Below are 19,977 nucleotides of genomic sequence, written 5' to 3' on the forward strand. Positions count from 1 at the left end.
CAGTACGTTTTCATATTATAGTAAATTACTTGAAAAGTATTTCCAAGTTGCTAGTTTATTTGCTAGTGTGTTAAACATGTCTGATTCAGAGGAAGATATCTGTGCTATATGTGCTAAAGCCAAAGTGGAGCCCAATAGAAATTTATGTACTAACTGTATTGATGCTACTTTAAATAAAAGTCAATCTGTACAAATTGAACATATTTCACCAAACAACGAGGGGAGAGTTATGCCGACTAACTCGCCTCACGTGTCAGTACCTGCATCTCCCGCTCGGGAGGTGCGTGATATTGTAGCGCCGAGTACATCTGGGCGGCCATTACAAATCACATTACAGGATATGGCTACTGTTATGACTGAAGTTTTGGCTAAATTACCAGAACTAAGAGGTAAGCGTGATCACTCTGGGGTGAGAACAGAGTGCGCTGATAATATTAGGGCCATGTCAGACACTGCGTCACAATTTGCAGAACATGAGGACGGAGAGCTTCATTCTGCGGGTGACGGTTCTGATCCAAACAAACTGGATTCAGATATTTCAAATTTTAAATTTAAGCTGGAAAACCTCCGTGTATTACTAGGGGAGGTGTTAGCGGCTCTGAATGATTGTAACACAGTTGCAATACCAGAGAAAATGTGTAGGTTGGATAAATATTTTGCGGTACCGGCGAGTACTGACGTTTTTCCTATACCTAAGAGACTTACTGAAATTGTTACTAAGGAGTGGGATAGACCCGGTGTGCCGTTCTCACCCCCTCCGATATTTAGAAAGATGTTTCCAATAGACGCCACCACACGGGACTTATGGCAAACGGTCCCTAAGGTGGAGGGAGCAGTTTCTACTTTAGCTAAGCGTACCACTATCCCGGTGGAGGATAGCTGTGCCTTTTCAGATCCAATGGATAAAAAGTTAGAGGGTTACCTTAAGAAAATGTTTGTTCAACAAGGTTTTATATTGCAACCTCTTGCATGCATTGCGCCTGTCACGGCTGCAGCAGCATTTTGGTTTGAGTCTCTGGAAGAGACACTTGAATCAGCTCCATTAGATGAGATTACACACAAGCTTAAAGCCCTTAAGTTAGCTAACTCATTTATTTCAGATGCCGTAGTACATTTAACTAAACTTACGGCTAAGAATTCCGGATTCGCCATTCAAGCACGCAGAGCACTGTGGCTAAAATCCTGGTCAGCTGACGTTACTTCTAAATCTAAATTGCTTAATATACCTTTCAAAGGGCAGACCTTATTCGGGCCCGGGTTGAAAGAAATTATCGCTGACATTACAGGAGGTAAAGGCCATGCCCTGCCTCAAGACAGAGCCAAACCTAAGGCTAGACAGTCTAATTTTCGTTCCTTTCGTAATTTCAAAGCAGGAGCAGCATCAACTTCCTCTGCACCAAAACAGGAAGGAGCTGTTGCTCGCTACAGACAAGGCTGGAGACCTAACCAGTCCTGGAACAAGGGCAAGCAGGCCAGGAAACCTGCTGCTGCCCCTAAGACAGCATGAATCGAGGGCCCCCGATCCGGGAACGGATCTAGTGGGGGGCAGACTTTCTCTCTTCGCCCAGGCTTGGGCAAGAGATGTCCAGGATCCCTGGGCGTTAGAGATCATATCTCAGGGATACCTTCTAGACTTCAAATTCTCTCCCCCAAGAGGGAGATTTCATCTGTCAAGGTTGTCAACAAACCAAATAAAGAAAGAGGCGTTTCTACGCTGCGTACAAGATCTTTTATTAATGGGAGTGATCCATCCGGTTCCGCGGTCGGAACAAGGACAAGGGTTTTACTCAAATCTGTTTGTGGTTCCCAAAAAAGAGGGAACTTTCGGGCCAATCTTGGATTTAAAGATCCTAAACAAATTCCTAAGAGTTCCATCGTTCAAAATGGAAACTATTCGGACAATTTTACCCATGATCCAAAAGGGTCAGTACATGACCACAGTGGATTTAAAGGATGCTTACCTTCACATACCGATTCACAAAGATCATTACCGGTATCTAAGGTTTGCCTTTCTAGACAGGCATTACCAGTTTGTAGCTCTTCCATTCGGATTGGCTACGGCTCCGAGAATCTTCACAAAGGTTCTGTGTGCTCTTCTGGCGGTACTAAGACAGCGAGGAATTGCGGTAGCTCCGTACCTAGACGACATTGTGATACAAGCTTCAAGCTTTCAAACTGCCAAGTCTCATACAGAGTTAGTACTGGCATTTCTAAGGTCGCATGGATGGAAGGTGAACGAAAAGAAGAGTTCTCTCTTTCCACTCACAAGAGTTCCCTTCTTGGGGACTCTTATAGATTCTGTAGAAATGAAGATTTACCTGACAGAAGGCAGGTTAACAAAGCTTCAAAATGCATGCCGTGTCCTTCATTCCATTCAACTAAGGATTTTCGACAAACGTCTTCCCTGTTTGTCGTTTATTCTGGTCAGAGGAGAGGTCAAAAAGCTTCGGCTACCTCTCTCTCCTTTTGGCTTCGTAGCATAATACGGTTAGCCTATGAGACTGCTGGACAGCAGCCTCCTGAAAGAATTACAGCACATTCTACTAGAGCTGTGGCTTCCACTTGGGCCTTTAAGAATGAGGCTTCTGTTGAACAGATTTGCAAGGCTGCAACTTGGTCTTCTCTTCATACTTTTTCCAAATTTTACAAATTTGACACTTTTGCTTCTTCGGAGGCTGTTTTTAGGAGAAAGGTTCTTCAGGCAGTGGTTCCTTCCGTATAAAGAGCCTGCCTGTCCCTCCCGTCATCCGTGTACTTTAGCTTTGGTATTGGTATCCCATAAGTAATGGATGATCCGTGGACTGGATACACTTAACAAGAGAAAACATACTATCCAATTTACAACATAATGATAGTATAATCATAAAACAATCGGACAAAGGGGGGAGTGTTGTCATAATGGATAAAGATATTTATATCAACGAAGCCCTTAGACAATTAAGGGATCCTGAGACCTATTATCAACTTCAAGGGGACCCCACATCTAGGTTTACTCGTGAATTGAGTCACCTATTGGATGAGGCTGTGGAAGATGGGTTGATGGACAGAGTGACTGCAAATCAGTTAATGGTAAAAGATCCAATTATCCCCATCTTCCACCACCTCCCAAAGGTGCACAAGAGCCTAGAAAATGTGAGGGGGAGACCCATTGTTGCAGGCATAGGCTCGATGTTCGAGCCATTGTCACAATGGGTAGATCATTTCCTGCAGCCCCTTGTTCCCAGGTTACCAGGGTACATAAGAGATACAACACATGCCCTTAAGACTATGGAAAATATGACATGGGAGGAGGGGTACAGCTGGTTAACCATTGATGTGGTCTCGCTGTACTCCTCCATCCCTAATATCTTTGGATTGAGAGCAGTGGAGTTTTATTTGGATCTGTACACTGATTTATCTGCAGGTATGAAAGAACTTATAGTCCAAGTGGTAAAATTTCTCCTTGAGCATAATTTTTTTATGTTCCAGGGTATATACTATCTCCAGAGACGTGGGACCGCTATGGGGGCAAAGTTTGCCCCCTCCTACGCCAACCTTTTCATGGGTTGGTGGGAGAGGTCCCACGTCTTTGGAGGTGAGGAGACACAGTACAGTGGATGTATTGTTAAATACGTCCGTTTCATAGATGACCTGCTTCTAGTTTGGTCTGGAGAGAAGGCCAAAGCTGATAAGTTTGTACAGCATCTTAATGACAACGAAATAGGCATTCAATTTACCCACGAGTGGAGGAAAGACCAGATATCCTTTTTAGATATAACTCTACAGGGTTTAATAAAGGAAAATAAAGTGGTTTCATCCTTATACAGAAAGCCTATTTCGGGCAACAGTCTGTTACATGCTAAAAGCAACCATCCCAGTCATGTGTTTAAAGGTATTACCAAGGGACAATTCATGAGGGTCCGACGAAATTGTACCCAGGATGATATGTTCCAGAAGGAAAGTATAAAACTCAAGTCAAGGTTTAAAGATAGAGGTTACCCAAAGGGAATGGTAGACAAAGCATGTGAGACAGTAAGTAGGATGGAGCGAACAACACTACTTACTGATAAAAAAATGAGACAGACAGGGAATTTTCCTAGACGACAAATAAAACCAAAGTTTGTCACCTCTTTCTCAAACCAGTATAAAGAGGTTTGCGAAATTGTTGACAAGAATCTACCAATATTAATGGGAGATGTCAAATTGAGAGGAAAAGTTCAGGGAGGTTGCATGTTCGTCGCTAGACGGGCGGCAACATTAGGCAACATTCTGTCACCAAGTATGCTCAAGAGCGAAAGAGCCAGTTCATGGTTACATCATAACGGTACATATAGATGTGGGAGGCGGACATGTACATCCTGTGATCACATTAAAGTTGGAACGGAATTTAAATCACATAATACAAATGACATATTTGAAACAAAGGGCTGCATAAACTGCAAAAGCACATATGTTATCTACCTTATAGGATGCACCATATGTTCCAAGTCCTATGTGGGTAGGACGACACGAGATGTGGGAACAAGGATCAGAGAACATCTGTCCTATATATCAGGAGACAAACCATGCTCTGCATTATCAAGGCATTTCCTTGAAATGCATAATCAGAATGTAACTAGCTTTGAGTGGCAAGCAATAGAACAGATCCCAAAGAAACCTAGAGGAGGGGACAGACAAGCAGTCTTAAACAGACAAGAGACCTACTGGATTTTCAAACTGAAAAGTTTGATACCAGCAGGGTTCAATTCAGAACATGATATAATTAACTACTGGCACAGATAAGTCCAGAGTTGATTATTATTATCATTTCCATCTAATAATATATTGTAGCTTGATACACAAATAAAATAAACTATTGGCCACCCAAGCATTAATAGTTACTATGTGAATAATTATATCATTAAATATTGTGAGAAAGATAAAGCATCTATGGGGTAGTTTGTTCCCGTTTGTTGGTCTCTCCTCCTCATCTATTCTGCAAACTTTATTGTTTGGGATATATTGTTCCTAACATATTAAATTACTGTACAGAGTTATATGTGAGGTAAATTAGACAAGAGAATGATGTACAGGTAGTCACTATTTAATATAATGAGCAATTGTTTGGATACCATCACTTCCCTTAACACTAACTATTGGTTACGAATGTGAGCTATAAATTTAATAATTACCATTATCTGTATAAACCTAATGTAGTTGGTTACTTGTAAGGAGGCCCTAATTTATTCAGAAGTATAGATTCTATACCGCAGTTATAGGATGTGTGGTGATATCCCTTTAAGAGATGACTGTTCATAAAAGGTCCCTTTAATTCTGTTTATGGGTCTGTTCAGAAATATAGTTTCTTTTAACGCTATGTTAGATTGTGTGGTCCCTTTAAGAGATGACTGTTTATAAAATGCTCCTTTAGTATCTTAAGTATCTGTAACCAAATATCTAGGTATGCGTGATATATGTTTGGTCAAAGCTCTGGTATATAGTGTTTATCCAAGGTAGCATTTAATCAATGTTAATACTAGCATGCATTTTATTCATTTATCAATGCTAATTTGTATATATCCATGTTTGTCCCACTGTGCTTATCAAGGGTTAACTGGTAAATCACTTACCCCAATCACACAACCTAAGGTGCTAAGACAGTTGATGATTTTAACCAATCACGCAGTTTTACATCCTATTTAGGATTGAAACAGATGTTTTAATTTTAGTCTATGATTACGGTCTTTTGACCGAAACCGGTCAGACTTTGTGCTGGCTTTGCATCTTTGCACTGTTATTCTATGCCTGTTTTTTAACTAATACCAAATAAAAAGGAACTTTTAATTAAATCCGGAGAATGGACTTCCTTGCTCTTTTCATATAAGAGAAAACATAATTTATGCTTACCTGATAAATTTATTTCTCTTGTAGTGTATCCAGTCCACGGCCCGCCCTGTCACTTTAAGGCAGGTAATTTTTCCATTAAACTACAGTCACCACTGTACCCTATGGTTTTCCTTTCTCTGCATGTTTTCGGTCGAATGACTGGTAATGGCAGTTAGGGGAGGAGCTATATAGCAGCTCTGCTGGGTGAATCCTCTTGCACTTCCTGTTGGGGAGGAGTTAATATCCCATAAGTAATGGATGATCCGTGGACTGGATACACTACAAGAGAAATAAATTTATCAGGTAAGCATAAATTATGTTTTAAAAAAAAAAAAAAACTTTTTATTTTTATTCTGGCAGACTTTCTGCCAGTTCTAAAGATGGCGGTGACAATTGTGGGGTGGGGGAGGGAAGAGAGCTGTTTGAGAGTAGTCAGGGAGGGATCAAGGGGTGGGATGTGTCAGGTGGGAGGCTGATCTCTATACTAAAGCTAAAATTAACCCTTCAAGCTACCTAATTAACCCCGTCACTGCTGGGCATAATACAAGTGTGGTGCCTAGCGGCATTTATCGGCCTTCTAATTACCAAAAAGTAATGCCAAAGCCATAAATGTCTGCTATTTCTGAACAAATAGGGATCCCAGAGAAGCATTTACAGCCATTTGTGCCATAATTGCACAAGTTGTTTGTGAATAATTTCAGTGACAAACCTAAAGTTTGTGAAAAAGTTAGTAAAAAAGTTAACAATTGTTTTTTATTTGATCGCATTTGGCGGTGAAATGGTGGCATGACATATACCAAAATGGGCCTAGATCAATATTTTGGGTTGTCTACTAAAAAAAAAATATATACATGTAAATGGTTTTTCAGGGATTACTGACAGATATCAGATATGCAAATTTTTAAGAAAAAAAATGTTTAGAAAAAGCAAAGAGCTACTTGTATTTATTGCCCTATAACTTGCAAACATTGGGTATTTCTAAACTCAGGGCAAAATTTAGAAACCATTTATCATGTTTTTTTTGGTGGTTGTAGATGTGTAACAGATTTGGGGGGTCAAAGTTAGAAAAGGTGTGTTTGGTTTTTTTTCTCATATTTTTTTATTTTTTTTTAGTAAATTATAAGATATGATGAAAATAATGTTATCTTTATAAAGTCCATTTAATGGTGAGAAAAACGGTATATAATATGTGTGGGTACAGTAAATGAGTAAGAGGAAAATTACATCTCAACACAAACACCGCAGAAATGTAAAAATAGCCCTGGTCCCAAACGGTCAGAAAATGGAAAAGTGCTGTGGTCCTTAAGGGGTTAAACAATAAAAAATCTAATTTATGCAAATTTTGAGTTTCTAACTAAAATTATTTACACACAACTACTGCAGTCCTAAGACAAATGGTTGTAAAAACTTCTCTGGAAACTGCAGACATACATGGCTTTGCCATTGTTTTCTGACAATTAGAAGGCCGCTAATTGCAGCTGAGCAGCGCACTTCTCAAATTCCTGGCAGTGAAGTTAATTGTGTAGCTTTAAGGTTCATAAATATTTTTGTATTTGTTGATTTATTTTTCTTTAGTGTAGGGGACCCCCTCACCCCTCCAAGATATATTTCTTTTTTTTTATCCAGCTGCCTTTATCTCATAGGTGAATAACCAATATTTTTTGTTTGTTTTCTGAACCTTGTAGCTAGATGTCCTTGTCTTGTCTAAAAATAATCTTTATCTACAAGGTGCCTTTTTTTTTTCATTCGTCAGAAAAATCTGTTTCAATATTAAACTTCATGAGTTTAGTGCTGCATAATCTGTTGGCGCCCTACAAATAACTGATACAAATAATCGGTTTAATACACTGGTTTCCAAACCTGTCCGCAGGCCTCTCCAACAGGCCAGGTTTTCAGGATTACTTTGGGTGAGAGTAGCTAAAATAACCTTGTTTACTAATCAGCTGATTACTTTGCCTGTGCTCCTGTTCAGATATCCTCAAAATTTGCCCTGTTAAGGAGGTCTGAGGACAGGTTTGAAAACCAGTGGTTTAATAGGAGTCATCATCAATGGTTTTGAGAACTATACCACCAAGCCACACATACACTTGTCTTTGGGTCTATTCTATCAAGATTCATGTCAGAAGAAAACTTGCATAGTCCCCCTCCATATATCCACTGATATACAGTAGTGTTATGTATATTATATATAGACGAAACAGAGTAATTACAAAGTTATTAATTTTGCCTCCAAAAAACAGCAGACTTGGCAAGAAGATACAATGTCAATCAGTGATTGCAAAGGCCAAAAGCAGAGCTTGACAAATCTGTTTAAAAATTAGGAGCCAGTTTGAATATTTAGGAGCCAGACAGTGGTATTTGTATATAAATATATGGAGAATAACCCCAAAAGTTAAGAGCCAAGGATAGAATTCTAGGAGCCAGTGGCTCCTTGACTCCTGGGTTTGTTGAGCGCTGCAGTAAGGTACAGTCATGTATAACAAGGGGTATAAATTCATTTGATGAAAAGATAATCTTGCCTCTTTGTATATCAGTGACCCACTTTGGATATGCATTCGTTTTAAAGGAAATTTTAGAACTGGGCGAGGTTGACAAAATTGATCAGGGAAATGGAAGATTTACGTTATTAATAAAGGCTAGGAAGTTATTTACCCTGGAAAAGAAGCGTTCTGAGGGGATATCGTATATAGAAATATATTTATTAGCAGAACCTGTTTGTCAGTAGATTAGTGCAAAGGACAAGAGGTCATTAAGACTTGAGGAATGGAGGTTTCACCTTCAGTAGCATAAGGGGTTCCTTACAGTAACAATAAGGATGTACAATACTTTGCCTAATGAGATTGTTTAAGCACATTTTGTTTTGTTTTTAAGTACTGGGTGCTTTGATAGTAAATCAGGATATACAGGGATATAACAGTTTTGACAGTATAGTAGCTTGTTTATCCAAGGAGAAATCCAAAAGGATTTTTTCCCTTTGAGGCACAATAGGAAATCGCTTTTTTTTTTTCTATTGGATCAACAGTAGCTGCATGAATGTCTGAAAGGTTGAACTTGATGGACTTGTCTTTTTTCAACCTGAATTACTATGTAATTATGTAACAATATTCTATAAATAAAACAAAGAAGAGCGCCTCATGGTACAGAAAAATACTTTCTGATGGATCATTTTAAAAAGGCTATATTGGAGCAGTATATATAAGTGCTGATATCGCAGGCTGGGCCTCTTGTTCTCCAGCTGACGGTCTCCCAGGGATATCAGTGGCAAATCAGATGTTTGGTATGAAATATAAAGCACAGAGAGAAAACCAGAGAGGGTGCAGTGGCTTCAGATTTTACTCTGTTTTTACTCATAGCTTACTGTATTATTATTAAAGCACCAGATTGCCAGACCTCACAGGTCTCAGCAACTTCTAAGAGCTTTATCCCTCCAATGATATCATCCGATGGATATAAGGGTGATGTAGAGTCGCTCCCAGAGACTGTGAGTGATTCTATCGATTCTTTAATACCATACAACAAGATTCTTTTACCATATGAGTACCTGCCTTGTACTACTTTATTCCTTTCCTGGAGCTGTCTTTGGATTCCTGAACTCATCACTATTCCTCCTGTATTATAGTCAGCTGGTGATTTTGACATCCAGCCTGCAATATTCAGCACTATTTTCTAGTGTGCTACCAAACGTGAGTAATATATGCACTCATTTCACAAAATACCTTTGGCAACATAATTGTGCTGCACTATTGGGTTTTCTCTCTGTGCTTTATACTTTGTACCAAACATCTGATTTGCCACTGATATCCCTGAGAGACAGCTGGGACTGAGAGGTTCAGCCTGCGATATCAGCACTTTTATATAGTGCTCCACTTTTGTGAGTACCCTCCTATATAGCCTTTTTAAAATTATCCAACAGAAAGTCTTTTTCTGTACCATGAGGCGCTCTTCTTTGTTTTATTTATAGAATCACCTCCCAAGCTAAATCCTTTGGCAGGAGATTCGACTTGTGATCCAGCAAATACACCTCAAAGTTTTACAAGGACTTTAACATTGTTCTTTTGAATATTACACATAGATATTTTCTTTATTATTTATTATGATCTTTATTATTATTTTTAGTTATAATTTTATTTTTTATTTTTGTTTGTTTGCCATATTTTATTATATATTATTTTAATTACCCTATTTTTGATATTGAATTTTTTATATCTATATTTAGATATATATATACTGTATATATATTTTTTTTATATGTGTGTGTGTATGCATCATATGACCAGATTGTGCCATATTGAATTATAATATATATCATACATAGCGCCCTCTTTTTTTAAACTTTTCCTTCATTCTGAGAGAAAGTTTAAAATTCTTTTATGTAACAATATTGTATTATTTAATATTTTTCTGACTGTATTTTTTTTTTTTTTTTTAAACGGCGCATTCTGTGCAAATGTAAAATTGGCTTATTTTTTTTCCCTTCTTCTAGCTGGCCCAGGGGTTTGCCAAGCAAGTGATACAAGCAAAGTGTCGCCCGTCTTTTGCAAAAACTGAAATGAGCCGTATGTTCAACGCAAAATATAACAAGGACTTAACGAGTTTTATGAAGAAAACACAAGACTTCAATAAATCGCTGTACACATATGGGCCACCCTTTGGTTTCCATGAATATTTTGATCAGGTTGACAACATTTTGGAATTGTTGCCGGAACACGACCTTCCAAAAGTTCTGCAATCAAAAGACTGCAAGCGCTGCATTGTTTTAGGCAATGGTGGAATCCTACATGGATTACAACTTGGACATGCAATTAACCAGTATGATGTTGTCATAAGGTGTGTAAAGCAGCAGCCATTTCCTCTCTGCATTACGGTGATTGTAGCACAATTTGACAAATATATCTTTGATGCCTTTATAGCATTATTGTCCAAAGTACAACCCTCCAAAGCTTTTTCAATGGTACTGTATATTTCATATGTTTAAATCAGCGAGGAACTCTTCCCCCCCCCCCCCCTTTAAAAAAAAAAAAAAAAATCATGGGGTACCTGAAATATATTACAAACTGTATAAGTATGAAACTAAACTCAAAACTACAGAAAATATAAAACTGACATACTAGTGCATATAGCAAACTCAAACACTTAAAGGGACACTCAAGTCAAAATAAACTTTTATGATTATGATAGATCATGCAGTTTTAAGACACTTTCTAATTTACTTCCATTATCAAATTTTGCACTGTCTTTTTATATTCACACTTTCTAGGGAACAATATCCTACTGAGCATGTGCAATATCTCACAGGGTATACGTATACTAGTCTGTGATTGGCTGATTTCTGTCACATGATGCAGGGGGAGAAAAAATACATTTTCTTCTTAAATGGAAAGAGTCCACAGCTGCATTCATTACTTTTGGGAAATAAGAACCTGCCCACCAGGAGGAGGCAAAGACACCCCAGCCAAAGGCTTAAATACTCCTCCCACTCCCCTCATCCCCCAGTCATTCTTTGCCTTTCGTCCTAGGAGGTTGGCAGAGATGTGTCAGAATTTTTAATTTTTGTTTTTTGTCTCTTATGGAGGGTAGTACTCTTCGGCATGGGACAGGAGTTTTAAGTAGTCCTGTCAGTCTCTCAGTGAGGGCTTGGATGAAAGTTAGAGTCCAGAGATGCAGGAAGAGTCTTTCTGCGAAACCATCCCGACTCATATTAACAGCTCCTCAAGCAATCGGCATTGTCAAACTTTGCTCCGCTGCCTGCTTTCTTCTCTCAAGTCCATGGCGGAGGGGATGCCACTATTCTTCACACTTGAAAGGCCGTGTTCCTGTTCCACGGTGTAGATTCCGGTAAGATCATTTAATTTTACTTTATCATCAATGTACTGTAATGTGAATGTTTTCCCGAGAGGCTACAACACCTTGCAGGTCTAACTACATGACATGAGGGTCTCAGTGAGTCTCTGTTAGTATCTCCTGAGGGGGCGTATTAAACAGGGGGGTTTATAATCATGCTTGTTATGTGATTCAACCTGCTTATGTGTGATGTTTATGGGCTCGTGGCTTGGAACTTTGAGGCCTTTGGAAGTGACACAGCTTTTTTGACTGTACAGGTTACCTTGTGTTTGGGCGTGGTTACGTTCCATTTTTCCATTTCCGCATTCCCAACCATGTGGCGAGGGAAATTTTCTAGTCCGCAGGGGTCTGGTCATAGGAGGTGGTGAGTGCCCCAGCCATTGGGGGTGTCAGGTGCCGTTTTTGTTTTTACTACTTTAGTCCATACTTATATATCCTCTATCCAGTTATTGAGGATTCTGATGCTGAGACTATTTTGATTTCAAATTCAGATTCTGTGTCCGTTGACGACCCCGGATTGGCCTCGTTGACATACTTGAAAACGAGACATACTTGAAAACGAGAGAAATCTCAATGTATCCTTCCTGGTAAAATATTTTATAAATAAATAAATGTCCTGTCCTCCGAGAGATGAGTTACCTACCAATTTATACTTCTACACATGTGGGTAACCCAGTTTATGATTCCTCCATGCAGGGAGGTGTGTTCCCCTCCCCCCGGAGGTTGCAGCACGTTTTCACTTAAACATAATTTTGTCGATTATTCGTCTGCAGAGTCCAGACGTTTATTTGAGGATGTGCTCATGCCCTATTGTCCCGGGCCTTCCGCCTTTGGGAGGGCCTCTACAGTTCCCCGCGGGTGTAGCTGTTCCTGAGTGTTGTGCCTTTCGTTACAGGATCAGTTACTGATTGACCCTATCGTTACCAGATACGGGGATTTTCAGTCTGCTAATTCGAATGGTGCACCTCATTAGACATGTGGGGATGAGGTAATCTCCTGATTGTCATTTGTTTGAGATCTTTCCCAATTTTGAAAGATAGGGCTCCGTTTGGCTGGTCCTTCGGGTAGGCCTGTGTCTTTTTGGGCGTTAACCTCCGGGTTGCCTTTTATTTTATTTATATCCGATGGGATGTCTTTTATTTGTTTTTGTTTCCTTCGGGAACCTTCTGGGATTGATACTCTTTACTACTTCTTCGGAAGTTGTTTTGGACATGTTAGTCCTATGTTAAAAATATCTGTTTTCTGTTTTTTTCCCCTATGAGGGAGAATTTATGCAGCTTGCCGGTTAGGACCTTAGGTGCAAGCTAGTCCTGTCGGGTTCGGTCTTGCGGCTGTTCAGACACGTGGCGCTGTTCTGCTCGGCTGGTTCGGTAGAAGCACCGAGTGCTCAGGTTATCATTGTTTTTCATGTTCAACTAAGCATTCAAGAGGACCTGTGGGTCCATGAAGGATTGTTTCAGTCCTTATAGCCTTCAGTCATAGATGGCTGGGCAGGGGAGTTTTTCCGCTGCGTCACTCTATTTGACATCTGATTTTATCAGAACCTATAGTTTTCCTCCCCCATGTGGTGGAGGGTTGGCGGGCTTAACGCCCCTTACCGCAGTTGATTGGTTTGGCCTTCATTTTTAGGCCTCTGGAAATGTCCTTTTGGGCTTGATCCAACAGCTTGTACAGGATAGCTGTCTAGCATGCGGAAGGTTTGCAGTTTGAAACCAGTTGCAGCTCTTGGAACCTTGCAGGTGTCCGTGTAAGCTGTTTATAGTGTATCTAGATGCAGCTCTTACTCTTTGACGCGTACTGTCTGTCTAAGTTATAAGAGACCTTTGGGTCTTCTTCCATTGTCTCCGGGTAAGTTGGATCCTCTTTTAGGGATCTGTGTTTCCGGGTGTTGGTTGTTCCCTGTGCGGACTTTGTTTAGCTCTGGGTTTCCGGAGCTGGGTGGGCTTAGTGCCTTTCATTTCTCTTCCTTGTGTCCTCTGCTTGTGCAGAGGTGATAGGGAGACTAGTCATGTTAGTAGGATTTTTTTGACCTTGAGATATCCCTTGGTTGTCCTGAGGCTTTGAGAAGCATCTTTATATGACTTCTAGCCTTGCTCTTTGGAGCATTGGACTTTAGCTAGGGGTGGTTCCTTCCTTTGGTCGGGGCTTTTGAGTTTTTCTCGCTATCCGGATTCTCATGATATTCATCTATATCCCTTGTGTCTGGCTTTTTGGCCAGTTGGGGTGTTTAGTTTTAGGGTAAGGTTTGCCTGAACTATTAGGTGCCCGGACCTGTTTTTTTTCCCTAAGACTTCCGGTTGCTGCAGCTTCGCTTGGCTTTTTTCCTGACCTAGTCTTGGGTAGTTTTGGAATCTTGGATCTCAGGGCTGGTTGAGGTGTTCCACGGTAGTGGAAATTTGGGCTATGTCCTTGGTCCATCTACCTAACCTGGTCATGGTTGGCCAGGTTTTCTGAGTATTTTTTACTCCTTGCCACTATCATTTGGTGGTTAGCTGTGTGGCTTGCACTTAAGGGTTGTTGGTTCATACCCAGCTGTTGGCGCTGGATGTCCAATTTCTGGTGCGCCTTAGGGTTGCATTCCCCTGGTCAGCTTGCCAGTGTACCCAAGGATTCCCTGCTTTGTAAGCGAATGGGTTGGCTGTGCCTCTGCTTGGCAAGCTACTTGTAGGGGGGGTCCTTTTCTAGGACTTTTGTGTTGGGGATTTATCTTCCCATTAGTCAGACTTGCTGGGCTTTTGTTTTGATAGATCCTTAGGTCTATGGCCTTGTCTGTTTTCGGAGTCGGGTTGTACTTGTACTCTGTACTCTGTACCAGTTACAGGATTCTTTTGTTCCCCTGTCTTGGATCCCTGAGGCTAGGTTGGTCCAGCTGGGTGTGGGTCTGCAGGTCAGGATGACCGAGTGGTCTAAGACGCTGCATTCAGATCGCAGTCTTCCTTGGATGTGTGAGCTTGTTGAGTCTATCCTGTTAGCTCAGTCTGCTAGGATATTGTGATGCCAGAGGAACTCTGCAAAACAAGCAAAGGCTATGTGTGAACCGTAGCTGCTAAGATGCAGGCAAAGTGTATAGTGTTGCACAGAGTGCAGTGGGAAATTACATTAATTACTTTGAGTAGCAATGTGAAATCCCAAAATACATTCTTAGCAAATTGATAGATGGTAATATTGATACAATCATTCTACAGCTGCCACCTGTGAGAGTATCACGGAATAGATGCAGCAGAACAACCTTTTCAATGAACCAAACAAAGTGTTAACACGAGTTTACATATGAGAGAGTAAGGTAACATTACAAACTATAGTGCGTCAGTTAGAAAAGCATGTCCCAGACATTCATAGTCAAAGTAACAAAGCAATATGACAGTGGCCTTAGGTAGTAGAGACAAAGTGTACCTGGAGGATTCTGGCACAAAGGAGGAATCCGGAGACAGGCGGTAGACTGCTTGTTGAGCAGCGAACGAGGAGCTGAACAGCTGTGAAGCAGCTGACGTCACCGTTTTGATGGTTCCGGTCTGAGCGGAACAGCTGAGAAGAGAAGCCGACAGAGAGGTCGGATCCCAGGAACACAGCACAGGAACTCTGGAGGCGGAGAGTAGCAAGACTGCAATAGAATCAGGTGCTAGGAACTTAGAATAAGCAAAAAAGTAATACCAAGCAATTAGGTAGGCAGGGGGCGTACTTTTATATGAGATGCAGAAATTGGAGATGAACTTAAAGGGCCAGAGGATATATTAGTAACCATGAGAGTTGAAGATGAATTCAATGAGAATAGGTAGGCAAGAATGAACAGACATGACAGATATAGATTTCCGTTCACTTTGCTCCATTGATTTCAGAAGTGGGTTTACTCTTTCTTCGGGTTCTGAGGGTATTCTCTCCTTCTCGGGGGGCCTCAATGGAGGTTTTGTGTTCCCCTTTTTAGGCACCTGTGGGTAGGTCAGGTGGCTTAGGTTACCTGGAGCGTGCCTTCTGTCTGGGGGGTTGCTTTTGCGGTCTGTTTCTTGCTTGACTGCCTCTTCTTCCTCGCAAACACCCTCTGTGTCGTCCTATTATGGGCTTTGTGTTTTCATACTTGGGTTTTTTTCGCCTGGGTCTATTACACACTTTTCATGGTTGAATACTTTGGTATTCTATGTTCAGACGCTGGGAGGACTTTGCCTCTTCAGTTGCATTCCATGCTTGCAGGATGTTGGAGAGAAGTCTGTTCTGTCTCTGTGCCCGGTCTTATCCTGGGTTTTGCTTGTATAGACGTGGCCTCCTTTCTCTGTTTGGGTCCATTTGGGTCTCTGCAAACTGGGCCCACTCTTGGAGGTGTTCTTTTTTTGTATTAAGGGACCTTTCGGTTCCTCGGTTCTCCTTTGCCTCGTCCCCTTGGGGGTATCGGCTGGTATCCCCTTCATTTATGAGGGGTGAGAGGTGGGGGACCATCTGGCTCTGGACTAGCTGTGTGTCAGTGTCTTTGGGGCTTTTCCTTTAAAAAAAAATAATAATAATTTCTTGGCTTCGGACGAAGTGGTTTTTTTTTATGGGGGAGAGGTTCAGGCCTGGTGCCCTCAGTATGGGCCGCCTATTGTACCCTCCCGTCTTGGCATTCAGTGTCCTCTATAGCTTGGGTATTGTTTTCCCAAAAGTAATGAATGCAGCTGTGGATTCTTTCCATTTAAGAAGAAAAAACATAAATTATGCTTACCTGATAATTTCCTTTTCTTCTGATTGAAAGAATCCACAGCTCCTCGCCCATAATTTTATGTGGGGTGTCCTTATATTCTTCTGGCACCTTTTTACCCTGATATTTCTTCTACTGTTCCTTGTTCCTAGGCAGAATGACTGGGGGATGAGGGAAGTGGGAGGAGTATTTAAGCCTTTGGCTGGGGTGTCTTTGCCTCCTCCTAGTGGCCAGGTTCTTATTTCCCAAAAGTAATGAATGCGGCTGTGGACTCTTTCCATCAGAAGAAAAGGAAATTATCAGGTAAGCATAATTTATGTTTTGTCAGAAAAAAAATCATGTGTTAAATCATGGTCTTTTTATTATGTAATCCTACTGAATTGAGTGGTTGTTTAACATGAAACCCACATTTTTTTTCTTTCATGATTCAGGTAGAGCATGTGATTTTAAACAACTTTCCAATTTACAATTTGTTGTGTTCTTTTCGTCCTTTGTTGAAAAGGATACCTAGTTAGGCTGAGGAGTTTCTGATTGGTGGCTGCACATATATGTTTCATGTTATTGGCTCACCTGATGTGTTCATCTGTCTCCCAGTAGTGCATTGCTGCTTCTTCAACAAAGGAAACCAAGAGAATGAGGCAAATTAGCAGAAATAAATTTAAAACGTTGTTTAAAATTGTGTTTTCTATCTGAATCATGAAATATTTTTTATTTTATGTTATGTCCCTTAAATTAATCAATTAATTATTTGGGAATGTATCATTTTAAATATTTTTGGGAGTCTCCGTGCATTGTATTATCGGTGTATATTTATTGCAAAATTATAAAAAAAATATTGGCACCTGCATGATGCGTTTAAGCTGACATGAAAATATTATTTGTATGCCTAATATATTTATCAAGACATTATTTAAAGTGAATGTAAATTTTGATGCTAAAGTGCCAGATTGGGCACTTTAATTCATCAAAATTTACATTTCACTCGCGTTGTGAAAATACTTACCTTTTTAATCTTGACAGCCACTCCAGCTTCCCCAGGTCGTCTCAAGCCTCTTCCTACGTCAGAAATGACGGATCGGTCATCCTCCAATCACGGATTACCCCCCCCCCCCCCCCCCGGGGGAATCAGTGTCTGATTCAACGCCGTGATTGGAGGAAGCCAAATTCCTCATTTTAGACCCAGGAAGAGGCTTAGCGATGGGCGGAGGAAGCGATGCAGCGGCTGTCAAGTTTAAAAGGTAACTATTTTCACAACACAAGTGAAATGTAAATTTTGATGAATTAAAGTGCCCCTGATTTTTTATCGAATTTTTAAAAACCGGGCACTTTATCATCAAAATTTACATTTACTTTAAGGTGTAATGTAAGAGGTAAGTTATTTAAAGGAACAGTAAACACTTTTAAGATTGTAATAGAAAATGCTGTTGTCAGCTGAGGGCATTATGAAGTGGGCCCGGTGGCAGCAATGTAATAATGCAATATGTTAACATAGATAGAGCATGCACATTTAAGCAACTTTCTAATTTACTCCTATTATCAATTTTTCTTCATTCTCTTGCTTTCTTTATTTGAAAAAGAAGGCATCTGAGCTATTTTTTTAGTTCAGTACCATGGAAAGCACTTGTTTATTTGTAGGTTAATTTATCCACCAATCAGCAAGAACAACACAGTGTGTTCACCAAAAATGGGCCGGCAACTAAACTTACATTCTTGCATTTCAAATAAAGATACAAAGAGAATAAAGAAAAATTGATAATAGGAGCAAATTAGAAAGTTGCTTAAAATTGCATGCTCTATCTGAATCACGAAAGAAAAAATTTGGGTTCAGTGTCCCTTTAATGTAATTTAGCTCTGAAAATTGAGAAAATATATTTTGTGATTCAGACAGAGCATACGATTGTAAAAAAGGTTTCTGATTTATTTCTATTATCAAATTTGCTTTGTTCCCATGGTATTCTTTGTTGAAGAGATACCTAGGTAGTTGTCAGGAGAACTACATGGAAGAAAATAGTGCTGCCAAATAAGGCTCTTGCAAATGGATAACATTCTTGCAAACCTGCTGCCATATAGTGCTCCAGAGATGTGCACACTTCTGAAATTTATTTAACAAAAGATACCAAGAGAACGCACACAATTTGATTATAGAAGTAAATTAGAAAGTTGTTTAACATTGCATACACAATCTGAATCACAAAATACCCATTGGTTTCATGTCCTTTTAAATCTATTCTATCTGTTACTGGCACAAAATGTTTAAATCAATGTATTACTGACGCAAAGGGGTCCAATCTGTGCTCTTTGTGCCACTTGGAAAAAAAGAATGAAATCATTATGCACAAAAAGGGGTCAGACCTCTATTTTCTGTATTGCTTGCACAAAGTGGTTAAATAACTGTATCATACTTCTGGTACAAAAGGGTTAAACGTTGTCTTTATCAGTCACTGGTACAAAAGGGTTAAACGTTGTCTTTATCAGTCACTGGTACTAAAGGGTTAAACGTTGTCTTTATCAGTCACTGGTACTAAAGGGTTAAACGTTGTCTTTATCAGTCACTGGTACTAAAGGGTTAAACGTCTTTAACCCTTTAGTACCAGTGACTGATAAAGACAGCGTTTAACCCTTTAGTACCAGTGACTGATAAACGTTGTCTTTATCAGTCACTAGTACTAAAGGTTTAAACGTTGTCTTTATCAGTCGCTGGTACTAAAGGGTTAAACGTCTTTATCAGTCACTGGTACTTAAGGGTTAAACGTTGTCTTTATCGGTCACTGGTACAAAAGGGTTAAACGTTGTCTTTATCAGTCACTGGTACTAAAGGGTTAAACGTCTTTAACCCTTTAGTACCAGTGACTGATAAAGACAGCGTTTAACCCTTTAGTACCAGTGACTGATAAACGTTGTCTTTATCAGTCACTAGTACTAAAGGTTTAAACGTTGTCTTTATCAGTCGCTGGCACTAAAGGGTTAAACGTCTTTATCAGTCACTGGTACTTAAGGGTTAAACGTTGTCTTTATCAGTCGCTGGTACTAAAGGGTTAAACGTTGTCTTTATCGGTCACTGGTACTAAAGGGTTAAACGTTGTCTTTATCAGCCACTGGCACAAATAGTTTATAATCTTTGCTATGTGATATTAAAAGAGTGTTCTGCAGACATGGGGTAAATCAGTTTATCCATGGGTGGGTATTAGTAGTAGCCTGTGTCATCAAACAGTTGCATGTGTGAAATACAAATGGTAGTTTAGGTAGAGCATAGGGGTGGGGTTCTGTGCTTATTGAGTTGTGTGTGCCCATGGGCTGCATACCCTGCTCCATTTGTAACCTAGCAACATCCCCTGCCTTTAACAGAGTGCTACTTTCATTTTTTAGGTTAAACAATGCTCCAGTACAGGGTTATGTGCAAGATGTCGGTGAGAAAACCACTATTAGAATGACGTATCCAGAAGGAGCACCTGTCTCTGAAAAGGAATATACCCACAATAGTCTGTTTGTGACCGTCCTTTTCAAGCATGCAGATATCAAATGGCTCCATGCTATACTGACAAATGAAACACTGGTAAGTACAATGCAGAGCTTATTAAAGGGACAGAAAAGTCAAAATTAAAGTTTCATGATTCATATGGTGTGCA

General features: G+C 40.1%; 1 protein-coding gene across 2 annotated transcripts in view; it reads left to right on the forward strand.

Moving 5' to 3' along the window:
- ST3GAL5 (ST3 beta-galactoside alpha-2,3-sialyltransferase 5) overlaps nucleotides 1-19,977 on the forward strand; it is a 260,294-nt gene that overhangs the window by 211,997 nt on the left and 28,320 nt on the right. For both annotated transcript variants that reach the window (XM_053704269.1, XM_053704270.1), the window contains exons 4-5: nucleotides 10,328-10,671; nucleotides 19,718-19,904. In XM_053704269.1, coding sequence (XP_053560244.1) covers nucleotides 10,328-10,671; nucleotides 19,718-19,904 — 531 coding nt within the window. The remainder of the gene's footprint in view (nucleotides 1-10,327; nucleotides 10,672-19,717; nucleotides 19,905-19,977) is intronic.

The sequence above is a fragment of the Bombina bombina genome, chromosome 2, assembly GCF_027579735.1.
Source record: "Bombina bombina isolate aBomBom1 chromosome 2, aBomBom1.pri, whole genome shotgun sequence".
Taxonomy (NCBI): Eukaryota; Metazoa; Chordata; class Amphibia; order Anura; family Bombinatoridae; genus Bombina; species Bombina bombina.